The sequence below is a fragment of the Pleuronectes platessa genome, chromosome 17 (genome assembly GCF_947347685.1).
Source record: "Pleuronectes platessa chromosome 17, fPlePla1.1, whole genome shotgun sequence".
Taxonomy (NCBI): Eukaryota; Metazoa; Chordata; class Actinopteri; order Pleuronectiformes; family Pleuronectidae; genus Pleuronectes; species Pleuronectes platessa.
Genome location: NC_070642.1, coordinates 20,333,787 through 20,345,961, shown reverse-complemented (window position 1 = coordinate 20,345,961; position 12,175 = coordinate 20,333,787). Strand labels below are relative to the sequence as shown.

The window sequence follows — 12,175 nt, the reverse complement described above, 5'->3', positions numbered from 1 at the left end:
GGCGGCGCTCGGCTCTAATCTCCCCGGAGGAAGCGAGGAAGGGAAAGAACCAAGAGCCCGAGAACCGACTCGCACCGGCGGCAGCAAACCCAGAGCAACTTACCCTCCCCTGCCCCCCCTCCATCCCGGTGACATCGGTCCTGCTGGAAGTATTGTGGGTTCGAACGCGCGGCGGCTGGAGTGACGGAGTGTGCCGAGAATTTGAATTAGCTCGCCGTTAGTTTGAAGAAAGAGAGAGAGCGAGCGAGAGAGAGAGAGGGATAGAGCGAGAGAAAGAGAGAGAGGAGCCATTTTGTCCCGACTGAGTGGGAGCAGAGAACTAGTGGAAAAGAGGAATCACACGGGAGGAGTGGTTCGGGCTCCTTTTTTATTTTGTTGGCTTTCTGTTCTCCTGCTGTGAAGCGACAGGGGGGGGGCAACGGTCTGGCCCGCGGGGAATCGAACACATCGGGACACGGGCCGCTGCTTTGGTATTTAAGCCACAACTAGCCCCCGCCGAGCTAATCAACACATCCCAGATCGGTTCGCTGCTGAACGGTCCGGAGGAACGAAAGGGAGCCGGCTGTAGACTCCACTCGGGCGTGTTAGGCTGCCATTTTTGTTTTGTTTTAGTTGTGTTGCCCCTTTTTTGTTGTTGTATCCACCCGGGTGAACACACGCTAGTTCTCAATGGCGAAGAAGACGTACGACTTGCTGTTCAAGCTGCTCCTGATCGGGGACTCGGGCGTGGGGAAGACCTGCGTGCTGTTCCGCTTCTCCGACGACGCCTTCAACACAACCTTCATCTCCACCATAGGTAAGAGGACACCTCCGTCCCCCCCGGGGGGAGAGGGGGACACGCTGGGGCCCGGTGGTGTGTGATCTGTCCCCGGTTCCACAGCCCGCGGGACTCGTACCCTTCAGCTGGGAGAGGCGGGCAGGGCGAGTGGAGCTAGCCGCCGTGCTAGCAGCGTGCGGCGGCGGCTTTCCGGGCCTGCACAGGTTAGCTTGGAAGCTAGCCGTGCGGTTTTACGAGCTCTTGGTCGAATCCCGGTTAACCCCCAATTCTTAATTAAGTATATGGGAGTTTAATAACAACACCTGGGGGTTGTTATGGGTTTAGTTTACCAGTGATGTCAAGTGGAACCAGTTTCTGAACCAGGGGAGTTGCTGTCACGTCAGTTGACCCAGTAGCTAGCAAGCTAACTGGGCTAGCAGCAGTGCAGGGCCTATAACAGACATATACAGGTTAGGGTTAACCTGAATAAAACCTTTATAATTACAAGCGTGTCAGTAATTATATAAGTTTTAGACTTGTTTTCTTCTTACGTCACAACAGTTCGCAGTTGAACGTGTTTACAAGCAGCAAATTAAGTCTAAATAAACAGATATATGTGGTTTTATGTTTTATAACTTATCTGAACATAATTTCTCATCCAGATCAGTTATGAATAATTATCTACAGCTGCATAGACTAATTGTTGATAAATTGACTTTTAAACTATTAGTCAGTAACTGTCTTCATCACATATTTGTGAATTTAATCACTTTTCGTGCTCAAATGTCAAACTTCTCATGTTTTTGCTGTTCAAACGTCATCATTTGCAGCTTCTGCTCCTTAAATATTATTCATATAGATTTGAAATATCTTTAACTTTTTATCTGCAATGCAGGCAAATACATTTTTACATGTCACCTCTGATCGAGATGCAGTAATTGGGTAAATTATCATAACTTTCAGAATAGGGTTTAGTATCTGAAGTCTCTTCAAATGTCACTGGTAGCTGTCAAGTTATATGTAAACATACAGAAATACAAGTATCTGTGATTTATATTTAAGTGCATAAGTAAATATACTAGTAACTTTCCACGTCTACTCAGAGGGGAACCGTAAACAATTCATCAAGATGGCATCATCAGCCTTCCCCCCCCCCCCCTCCTCTACGCATGCGTGCGTCCATCATCACGCTCACATGAGTCAAGTGTCAAGCTATGTCAAATCCCTGCACGGCCCGAGTGGAGACTCCATTTACTGCTCAAGATCGGCGCTGAGTAATAACGTAACATTAGACGTGTGTTGCTGAACCAAATGAAGCCGACTGTTTGCCACGAAACCGGCATTAGATCCTTGATCTCTTGATTGGGCTTTACTTTCAAGCCCCGGTTTTTCGCAACCTAGGTGTTGACAGACGACTCCTCCTGACTGCAGGCCCAACAACACACAACCATAATGGGCACCAGTGTTCCCGGTGGTATCCAGGCTAGATTAGATTGGTTGAGGTACAGCCCTGTGCTGTCACGTGGAGGTATGTATTTGTTTATGGTTTGGTGGCTGCTGTGGCTTTTCTTTGTCTTGTCATCAGCCGAGTACTTTGAGACTACAGACAGTCTTGTTTCTCAAAACATAGACATAGGTACTTATCCCATAACTCAGGGAGACAACGGCACAGTGCTTGATCAGAACCGGTCTATCATGAAGATTAGAAGTGCAATGTGTGGAAATCCCTCGGGTGTCCAAAAAGGTGCCAAGTAAAAGATGCAGATTTAAGGAATTTCAAACCATCTCCTCTTTCTCTGGTTTCCTTCAGGAGTTGTCCTGGTTAAGAAAATACAACACAGTTGTCTTCCAGTCAGGATTGTCTCTCCCTCTGTCTCTCCCCCCCTGTCTCTCACCCCCTGTCTCTCACCCTGTCTCTCCCCTTGTCTTCGTTCTACATCTGTACTCAAAACAAAGAAGCTTGTCGTCTGTTGAGCTGCAGAGAGTTAGGAATATGCCGGAGTTAATCCACCTCAGCTCATTTAATCTAGATGTTCAGTTGCCTTCATTGTTTTTTAGGCCAGTTTGTTGACTCATTCTGAAAGTGAAGCCTCGTTCAAGTTCCCAACTTTACATTTCCCCCCACTGCCCTACTTGGCCAGTAGATCAGAGCCTCTCATTGGCCTCTTGTAAACTTTCACAAGTCTGAAGTTTCGTTATATAATAATAAGAAGGGCCTTTTATTGCAGCACTCGTAGTAAAAATTAATCGTTCTTTTACACTCTTAAGAAATTAATGAGTGGAATAAAAGGGGACAGAGCTGCCTTTAATAGATTTATTATAGTTTTATTGCTCAAAACAAGGTAGCACTGGAAACGAGAGTCATCCAGACAAATGAACAGAGCGATCAGGGCGTCGTGGAAATCTGCATCTGGTGTGAACGCACCATTAAGACTCCGTTGACCAGTCATTGGCCTGGACGGACCAGTGACTGGTCAATCAACTCGCCCTGCACGAACCTTTCCTGGCCCCGGGCCACTGGTAATGTTGGACTGGTCCTTGTGGATACAGTCCCTGCTAGGAAAGTTGAACCCTGCTGGTTTTCCTTGTGCCTTGTGGTGACTTGTTCTGGTCGGAATCAGCGATGTTATATGATTAGTGGTTTCATGTCACTATTCTGGCGCACTGTATGATTAGTGAAGGCAACGAAATTAGTGCGGAAAAAAGACGAGAGTTCAGCAAAGCCATGAATATGAAATGGATACTGGTTAAATTAAAAGATCTGTGTGATGGATTTTATTCACAAAGGGTGGAAACATATTTCACAAGAGAGACTCTGCATCAACAGGAGCAGAAATCTGGCCCGACATAACAGCAGAATACAAATGAGCAGTGGAATTGTTTACTCTGACATTTGCAACGGTCTCCAATTTGGCCAGAGATATTAAATTCCTCAATATATAACATTTTTGGGGACGACTCCCAGTGGCTGCAGCAGGAACTGCAAAACCAGTGTCTTCCCCATCTCTGTCTGTACATCGTGGACCAGACTGCACGTGAATATCTGCCAGATGCAACTTTTAAGACCAGATTCAAATCAGGTTCAGATCTGGATTCATAACTTCAAACCACAACGTGTGAGTGGAAACAAACATTGGGGAGAAATAGCAGAACCAGGACATGTGAAACAGAAGTGGGTTCTTCCCCTGACACAGCACTCATACCTTTGGAGACACAGTGTGATTGGAGACACAGCTGTTTCTCAAAATACCCCTGCTGGAAACCACCCCCCCTCCTCTCGCATCAGTCACTCATCCTTATTTCCAATCCTCTGAGTGTCTCTCTCCCCCCCCTCCCCCCCAGTTTACATTATCGGTTATGCATATTAATAGTGCTGAGCATGCATAATGTCGCAGACTGAAACCCCCGTCGTGAATTTTGCATGGAAACTGGCAGATGGAGTCGGTGGAATTCCTGCTCGTGGAAGGAATGCTTCCTCTCGGATGAAAAGGAAAACCGCTCATAAACCAGTGGACTCTGTGTCCAGCACTTCCAGTTCAGTTTTTTGACTGGGATGGAAAGCGTCGCTGTCTTTTTTCCAGCGATTGGATCAATGTTGCGTAATTGCACAAAGCCAGTATTTCCTTCATGACCTGCCAGTGCCCCCCCCACCAGGAGAAAAGCGCGACAGTGTTTTTACTCCTCAAAAGGAACAACACTTATGTTATGTGATCTGTGCCGGGCCAAAAATCTGAGTGCTTAAACTTTTTTAAGTGGTTGACGCAACAAAACTCAAATGTTTTAGAGGTGAACGTCAATGTAGGCAAACACAGCTGCAGTTCATTTGCTGAAACATCCATCTCCTTCCCTTTCTTTCTCTCAACCTCTATCGTTCTTTCTCCCCCTCCCTCTCTCTGGGGTGTGAATAATACATAGTGAGTCATACCTTGGCAGCCAGTTCCTTCATTATCCTGTGGCCCTGCCCCACCTAGAGCACAGCTGTTTCTTGGTCTTTTTTAGCTAACCCCGATTTCTGACCCGAGCAGAACTGACAGCTCGGCGTTTAACAGGAAAACACAACTCTGTGGCCAAAGTGGAATCGGTGATGAGTCACCACTTTTTAAATTTTACCAGGCCTCCCTCGGGTCTTTCCAGTTATGACGACGATAATGAATATTGTAGACACGAGCATTTAGAGTTGAAACCGTCAGAAAATTGATTAGTCACTAGTTCCCTTTTCTGCATTTCACTGTTTCACCGATTACGGAAATGTTTCACTTTCTGCAGCACTTATTTACCCACAGTGTTGATCTCTTAATCTAGAAAGTTATAGACTTAACAATTCAGTTTGACATTTTTGTCTTTCACTTAAACTTGCGTCTACTTGTTGCTGCCATGAGTCTCTGCCTCAGGGGTGAATCTGGTAATACTACAAATATTTATTGATTTGTTTAAAGAAAGTAGAAAAGGCCAGAGAATAATAAATGTGAAGACCCCAGCATGAAGCCTTCACAGGCCTCTTTCTATCCAAACAACAATCCTCAAATTGTTTGATTTATAAGCTGAAACAAATCAGTTAACTGTAAAAAGTCAGTCCTAAATGCTCTATGGTTTGTTAGTTATGCTTTGTTGTTCTGAATTTGTGCTCCGGTTTACTAGAATAGTTTCAAGATCATGGGTTACCTCTCTGTCTAAGCACTATAGACGTGTATATTCAAAGTCATAGAAATAAAAAAAATACAGCTTTTTATGGACATAACCAGGATAAAAACATAAGAGACGAGAGTCCAAGGAAACAACTTGGTAGGAAATGCAGCGTCTAGATGAGAGGAAACATCAGCACACGTCCAAAATAATGAAATCCAAAGTCCAGAGAACAGAAACTGAAAAATGAATTTCCATTGCTGAACACTTTGTTATTTGTGAAATGAGAAACAGGCACACGGAAAAAAGTGTCTGCTCTCCTGCCCCAGAAAGTGAAGAGTCCCTTCACTGCCCCGACAGCTCTTCAACATCACATACAAATATCTGTAATCTAACCAGCTCGGGTTTGTACAGCGCTGAGGTCACTGTAGTGCATCAGATCATTGTCTCTGTTTTCCTGCCTTAACCTGATTTCACTGTGTTACCTGGTTCCGTGCACGCGCTCATTGTTAACCAGCTGCTGATCCCACAACCCTCTGCTCACGGGTTCAAGGTCTGGGCATGACACGGCAGAATCAGGAAGAGAATAGTTCATGTTATTGTCTCCCTGATGGAAGCAGCTGTCGCACACTTTCCATTTTACTCTCCTGCTCGACTTTTGTCTCGGTTGTTTCTCATCCGTCGTTGTTGATGTTTCCATTTTCTCCTGACATCAGTGCTGAAGTCTTTTAAGCTCTGTAAGCTGCTCTGTATCATTCATCCATTTCCCATCCTGCTGCCTCTCACACGCTGCACGTGTCCGCCCCTTTCTGACGGATGTGTGTACTAATATCTTTGTCTTTTGTTCCACAGGAATAGACTTCAAGATCAAGACTGTGGAATTACAAGGAAAGAAGATCAAACTACAGATCTGGTGAGTCAGTGCGTCGTTATGAGAGTTTCCTTCTCTCTGTGCAGGGCGGACATAAATGCACAAACTTTGTTGCATCATAGTGAAACATCTGTTTTTGACAATCCTCCCTCAAGTCTAGAAATATGTCAGAACAGGAAATAGTCATTGGCCCGTCAGGAGGTCTGCAGAGGGGTTACCAGTTTCCTCCACCACTACAGCAACTAGATGACTATGTTTCTGTTTTCCAAACTTTCTCTTTCTTTCTTTCTTTCTCTTTCTTTCTTTCTCTTTCTTTCTTTCTCTTTCTTTCTTTCTCTTTCTTCATGGCTTATGTAATGTCCTGTTTATGATGGTTCAGATGCCATCGCTGTTTATCACTGTTACGAGGCTGCTGCACAGAACTGAATTTGATACCCTGACATTTTTTGAAGATTGCCGCCGCAGACAAAAGTCTTTTCATTTAAATCATTCATTGATATCTGGAGCTGATACTGAGACACCTGCACATCCACACCCATGGTTATCTTCTGGAGACTGATTGTGATATTGATTTGAAGTCCAGCCCTGTGATGTTGTTATAAGTCACAGCTCTAATATTAATCAAGATAAAAGAAGGTGTTTCTTTCTTTGTCACATATTGTAAACTCAACATATTTTGAAGGGTTATGAGCCTACTGATAAATACTGAAAGTCGGTCTGTGGCATAAATAATGAGGTTACATTTTCTCACTTGAAGCAAAGCAGAACAACAAATGAAGAACTAATTTATCTTAATGCTGAGTAATCTCTTTTTATTCTTACATTTCAAGCAAAACCTTAATACGGTCTGTAGCTGTGTTTAGATCAGAGTCTCTCAAACCGTGCATGTTTTTTTAATGTTCATTTTTATGTCTGGGGCAAAAGATGCAATGAATACAAATGTGTGTGTTGTGTTGTGTTTGTTTAGGGACACAGCCGGTCAGGAGCGGTTCCACACCATCACCACCTCCTACTACAGAGGAGCCATGGGCATTATGCTGGTCTACGACATCACCAACGCCAAGAGCTTCGAGAACATCAGCAAATGGCTGCGCAACATTGACGAGGTAAAGAAGTAACACAACACCAGAGGGCTGCTTAGACATCCCAGTGGATTATGGGTAGATGTGAGGGGATCTAACAGGATCTGTGAGGACCGCTGTTTGAATCTGTGTGTGGCTGTAATAGATTTAAGTGTGTAGACTATTATATGAGTCATTTAACAAGCCAGATAATTCAGAACGATGAGCTGTCGGTAAAATATGCTGAGCTAACTCTGCTGCTGAGACCTGAGAGCGACAACATCTCTGCCTCTGGTTCAGCTTCCATCTCTCTGGTCTGATCCTTGTTGGTGTTTTTCACCTTCACTCATGTCTCCTGTGTTCAGTGCTGTCGTCTTATTCTTTATCTCGGTGAGTCTCTGGGATCCGAGCCAGAACCAGCACGCCAGATTAAGTCAATAATAAATAGTTCCTCTTTCCTGGGTGTAAGAAAACACTGTAATGTTGCAACACATGATCAGTCTGAAGGTGTTGGCTAATGAATATGACCGGAGGGGGGGGGGGGACTGAATTCATCTGGAACACTCCTCCCCCTCGCTGTTAAAGAGCTTTGCGTTGAGTTGAGGAAAAGGAAGCACATTGCATTTCCTGACAACTTTGAACTCGACCTCGTTGTAGCTCCGGGTTTGAAAGCTCGTTCCCTCTGGACTAGGTTCCATGGTTCTGTTGGAAAGTGCCGTGAACACTTTGTTAAATCACTGAGTCTCCGCCTTCTTTTGTCCTTTAACACTCTGAAACAACATGATATCAGCTCCTGACCTACATTTCAACTGTGTCCATCTCCGAGTTTTGACACCTGTAACCAAAAAGCAATGTAAACAGTCAGTTGACAGGATTTATGAAAACTTTTAATGACAGTCAGTTGTAGTGACAGTCTGACTGCCCCCTGTTGGCCAGGAGACGCTTCGATATGTAAATATTAAACCTTTTTTTATCACCATGAGTTTGATTGATTTACGGGACCTGGTACAAATGTGAATGAGTCAAAACAAACTGTGTGTGTGTAAGTTTTGTTTTGTGTTGCGGAAGTTGTCTAATAATTGTTTTGTTTTTTTCTTCATCTCTTTTTCAGCATGCAAATGAGGACGTTGAGAGGATGCTGCTAGGCAACAAGTGTGACATGGAGGACAAGAGGGTCGTACCAAAAGCCAAGGGGGAGCAGGTGAGATGGTGCAGTCCCTACAGGAAGGCCCTTCGTCCTGATTGGCTCGTTTGTTGCTGCCGTTTTGTCGATACATGTTCAGTTCCCGGTCGTGAACACAGAGACACCATGTGATCACTAAGTGTCCTGCTGACGTCATGAGAGCAGAGTGGTTTTCACATGTCGACACAGTTTGAGCTCATTCAACACTAGAGCTTATGAAACAGTGTGAAGTAAGAGACTTAAACACACAAGGCAGAGATGATGGGATGACACCGGCCGTGACGCAGATAAACGTTTGTTTGTTTGTTTGTTTGTTTGTTTGTTTTCTGCTTCATGACTGTGGTGACGCGGCTGCTCAACACTAGAACTTAAGCTTTCAGTGAAATCAGGACAAGTGAAAACACGTGAAGGTGTCAAAAGCCTTTTAGAGCAAAGTGAACCAGCAGTGACTCGTCAGTCTGCAGATTTAGCAACATCAGATACACTGCTTACTCATAGACACACACAGACACACACACACACCTGACTACACCGAGGCGTGTGTGTGTCTGTGTGTGTTAGCACCAGTGATACCTGATCTCTGCTCCACGTCAGCCACTTTATTTTGGGAGCGGACCTTCTCGTGGCTCTAACTCGTCCTCGCTTCCTCTCCACAGATCGCGAGGGAGCACGGCATTAGGTTTTTTGAGACGAGCGCCAAGGCCAACGTCAGCATCGAGAAGGCCTTCCTCACGTTAGCAGAAGACATCCTCAGAAAGGTGAGTGAGCAGCTGTGGGATCGGGGGGTAGAACCAGTTTGTGTGTTTGTGTTTCTTTGCGTTTCTATCTGTACTCGTTTGTGTAGATACTGGACGATGTTGGATTCTTGCATTGATGTAATTGAGTACTTCACTTTTTGGTTGGGGATGTACCCAGGTCAATAAGTGGAACTTGAAAATGAAATGTATAAACTGAAGAGCTGAGATTAATAATCTGAGTCTATGACAGAATAACTGAAATCAACTATTTCAATCAATCCCTTCTACATTGTGTGAATCTGCTTGTTTCCTTTATCATATTTAATAACAGGATCAGACAAACATAGTGGAAATAAAGTTAAGACATCACTTAAGCCTCAGAATATCATAATTCGATATAACTCAAGAAATAATTCAATATTTAGAATAGTCCTTTGTTGAAACTCAAATTGATAATGTCACATAATTGTTGTAATCCAGGAGGACGTTGTTAGATTTATCATCTACAGCCTTTTTAGTTTTCTGTCAAACATTAATAAGTAAAGTTTCTGAAACACGTTTGAAGTTGATTCTGTGTTTAGTGTTCGTGAAGTTTGATTCTAACTTGTTTTTCTGTGTCGTCCGGTCAGACGCCTGTAAAAGAGCCCAACAGTGAAAACGTGGACATCAGCAGCGGAGGTGGAGTCACAGGCTGGAAGAGCAAGTGCTGCAGTTGAACAACTCCTCTGATTCACGCACACTAACGCACACAGACACTCACACGGACACACACACTCTTTCTCTCTCTCTCTCTCCCTCTCTCCCTCTAACTGCTAACTCTAACTCTCTCGCCCTCTAACCTGTCTCATGAGTTCTTCTTGCACACTGACACTCGTCTCTTTTATCAGAATAAAACAATAAACCACTTCACTTGTTAACCCCTCCACCCTTCCTCCTCCTCCTCCTCCTCCTCCTCCTCCTCTTCACCCCCCCCACCATAACCACCTCCTCCCACCTCCATGTTTTTCCATCTGATGCTCATTTTTATTTCTGATAAAAAGAGAAATCCAGTCACGTTTCTTGTCATTTGTTTTAAAGGTTGTTAAAAAAAAAATTTAATAAAAAGAGTGCGAGAAGACAAGCTCATTTTTTAATATTTCCTTTGCCTGAGCTCACCTGGTCGGACCCCCCCCCCCACCCTAACTCCCCTTCCCCCACCCCCTAACCCTCAGCACTCACCTTCAGTCAGAGGAAATTAAAAATACATAAAAAAATACAAAAAAAGACTAAGACAAACGTAGGATTAACATTTTGTACATTCAGTGAGGTTTCTGTTGTCTAACCATATTCGGTCATTTACAATTTGTTACCAAGTGACGGAGGCGTGGCCAGCTCCTTTTGTATGTGGGGGTTTATTTTGTCCTGTGCCTTATATGGAAGACAGGGGCGGGGCTGTGTGGTGGGCGGATCCACATCCACCCAATGAAATTACAGTTTAATATTCTGTCGGGTTCACGGAGACGCCGAACCGAAGCGGAAACGTTTGAATTTCTCCTCCAGCCAAGAGAACGGCATTATACAGTATATGTCCTGTTTATTGATGTTTTATTTTGTCTGTATGATTTTATTTTACTTTTTATTTTCTTCCCTTTTATTTGGGTTGAATTGTTTATTTTTTTTTTCCTGCATGCAGATTTCTTTGGGTTGGAAGCGTTTCTGTAACGTTGTGTAACGTTTGCCACTGGGTAACTGTGGGGGGGGAGGGAGGTACACAAGTTCTCTTTGGAAATTCAGACAATTTTGCAGATCCATTAAAAATAAGCTTGTTTAAGTTAACTTGTTTGTCGTCAATCGTGTGATCAGTTGTGAAGTTTCATGTGTCAACGTGTGACGGGTTTTAAACTCTATTAGATTTACAACAAGCCAGGTTCGGGAAATGAAACCTATGATCATAAATATGCAACTTTTGTCCTTAGATTCTCGAACCGAATATAAGAACTTCACCAGGACAAAAAAAGGATGAAACCTACTAGCACTTGTGATTAATTAAAATTTTGGCTCATTAGGTTAAGAATTCATATTTGATCAACTCTCAAATCAAATGTTCTGTTAATGTTAGTTCAAACAGATATTGAAAGTATAGAATTGTACAGTGAGGCTAATTAAACTGGGTCAGTAGGCCGGGTTGCCACTGTCTGTTTGGCGCCCCCTTGTGGCCACAGGTCTGAATATCATCACACTGACCTGCATCTTTTCCATGAAACTAAATCTGAGGTGTCACTTTACTTTTATCACAAGTTAATGATTTGGACAGTTTCTACTTTCAATTTAAACTCAAATTTTTGTCTTGGCTTTGATTTTAAAGAGTCATTTCAATGTCTAAAATATTTTATTCCAACACAAATGGATGTTAATGATTCAATTATTGGAAATGTTGATGTTCTACTTAAAGAAACTGTTTCAGATCTGGATTTAATTTGAGCTGAAAATGTCAAGACCAATTTTGTAAAAGCCCCAAATTCCCTCACAGATGCACATATAGTTTCCTAAACTAGTGGAAAGTTGTATCTGTAATATGGTTTATTAATTGTATTTGAAGTTTTGAATTGAATAAGTCAAACTATACCAATACTGCTGATCTATAACTTGATCAGATGATGAAAATACTTGTTAATCTGAACAAAACCACGAGGCAGGTGTGGATATAAATCATGTTTTCTTGTTTACATTCTTTATTTATCACCTCGTCCCTGAACCCAAACCTCCCGCAGCAGTAATGTACACAAAAATAAACATTCTCTCACTTAACAATGAAAACACAGAAGCAGTGCACAATCACCATCAAGTCCACAACTACATTCAGAGAGAATTTCCTCAACACAAAGAACAAAGTACAGCGGGTTTACACAACCACCAGTTTGTGTTTTTTACACTTTTACTTCAGACGCACACAGAACTTGTCAC

The 12,175-nt window shown here is 43.2% G+C and overlaps 1 protein-coding gene across 1 annotated transcript; it reads left to right on the top strand.

Moving 5' to 3' along the window:
- On the top strand, positions 1-11,047 carry rab10 (RAB10, member RAS oncogene family). Its single transcript, XM_053444622.1, has 6 exons — positions 1-796; positions 6,233-6,293; positions 7,219-7,357; positions 8,424-8,513; positions 9,152-9,253; positions 9,862-11,047. Exons 1-6 carry the CDS (start codon positions 670-672, stop codon positions 9,946-9,948), a joined length of 606 nt encoding a protein of 201 aa, XP_053300597.1. The 5' UTR covers positions 1-669; the 3' UTR covers positions 9,949-11,047.
- The last annotated feature ends 1,128 nt before the right edge of the window (positions 11,048-12,175 follow it).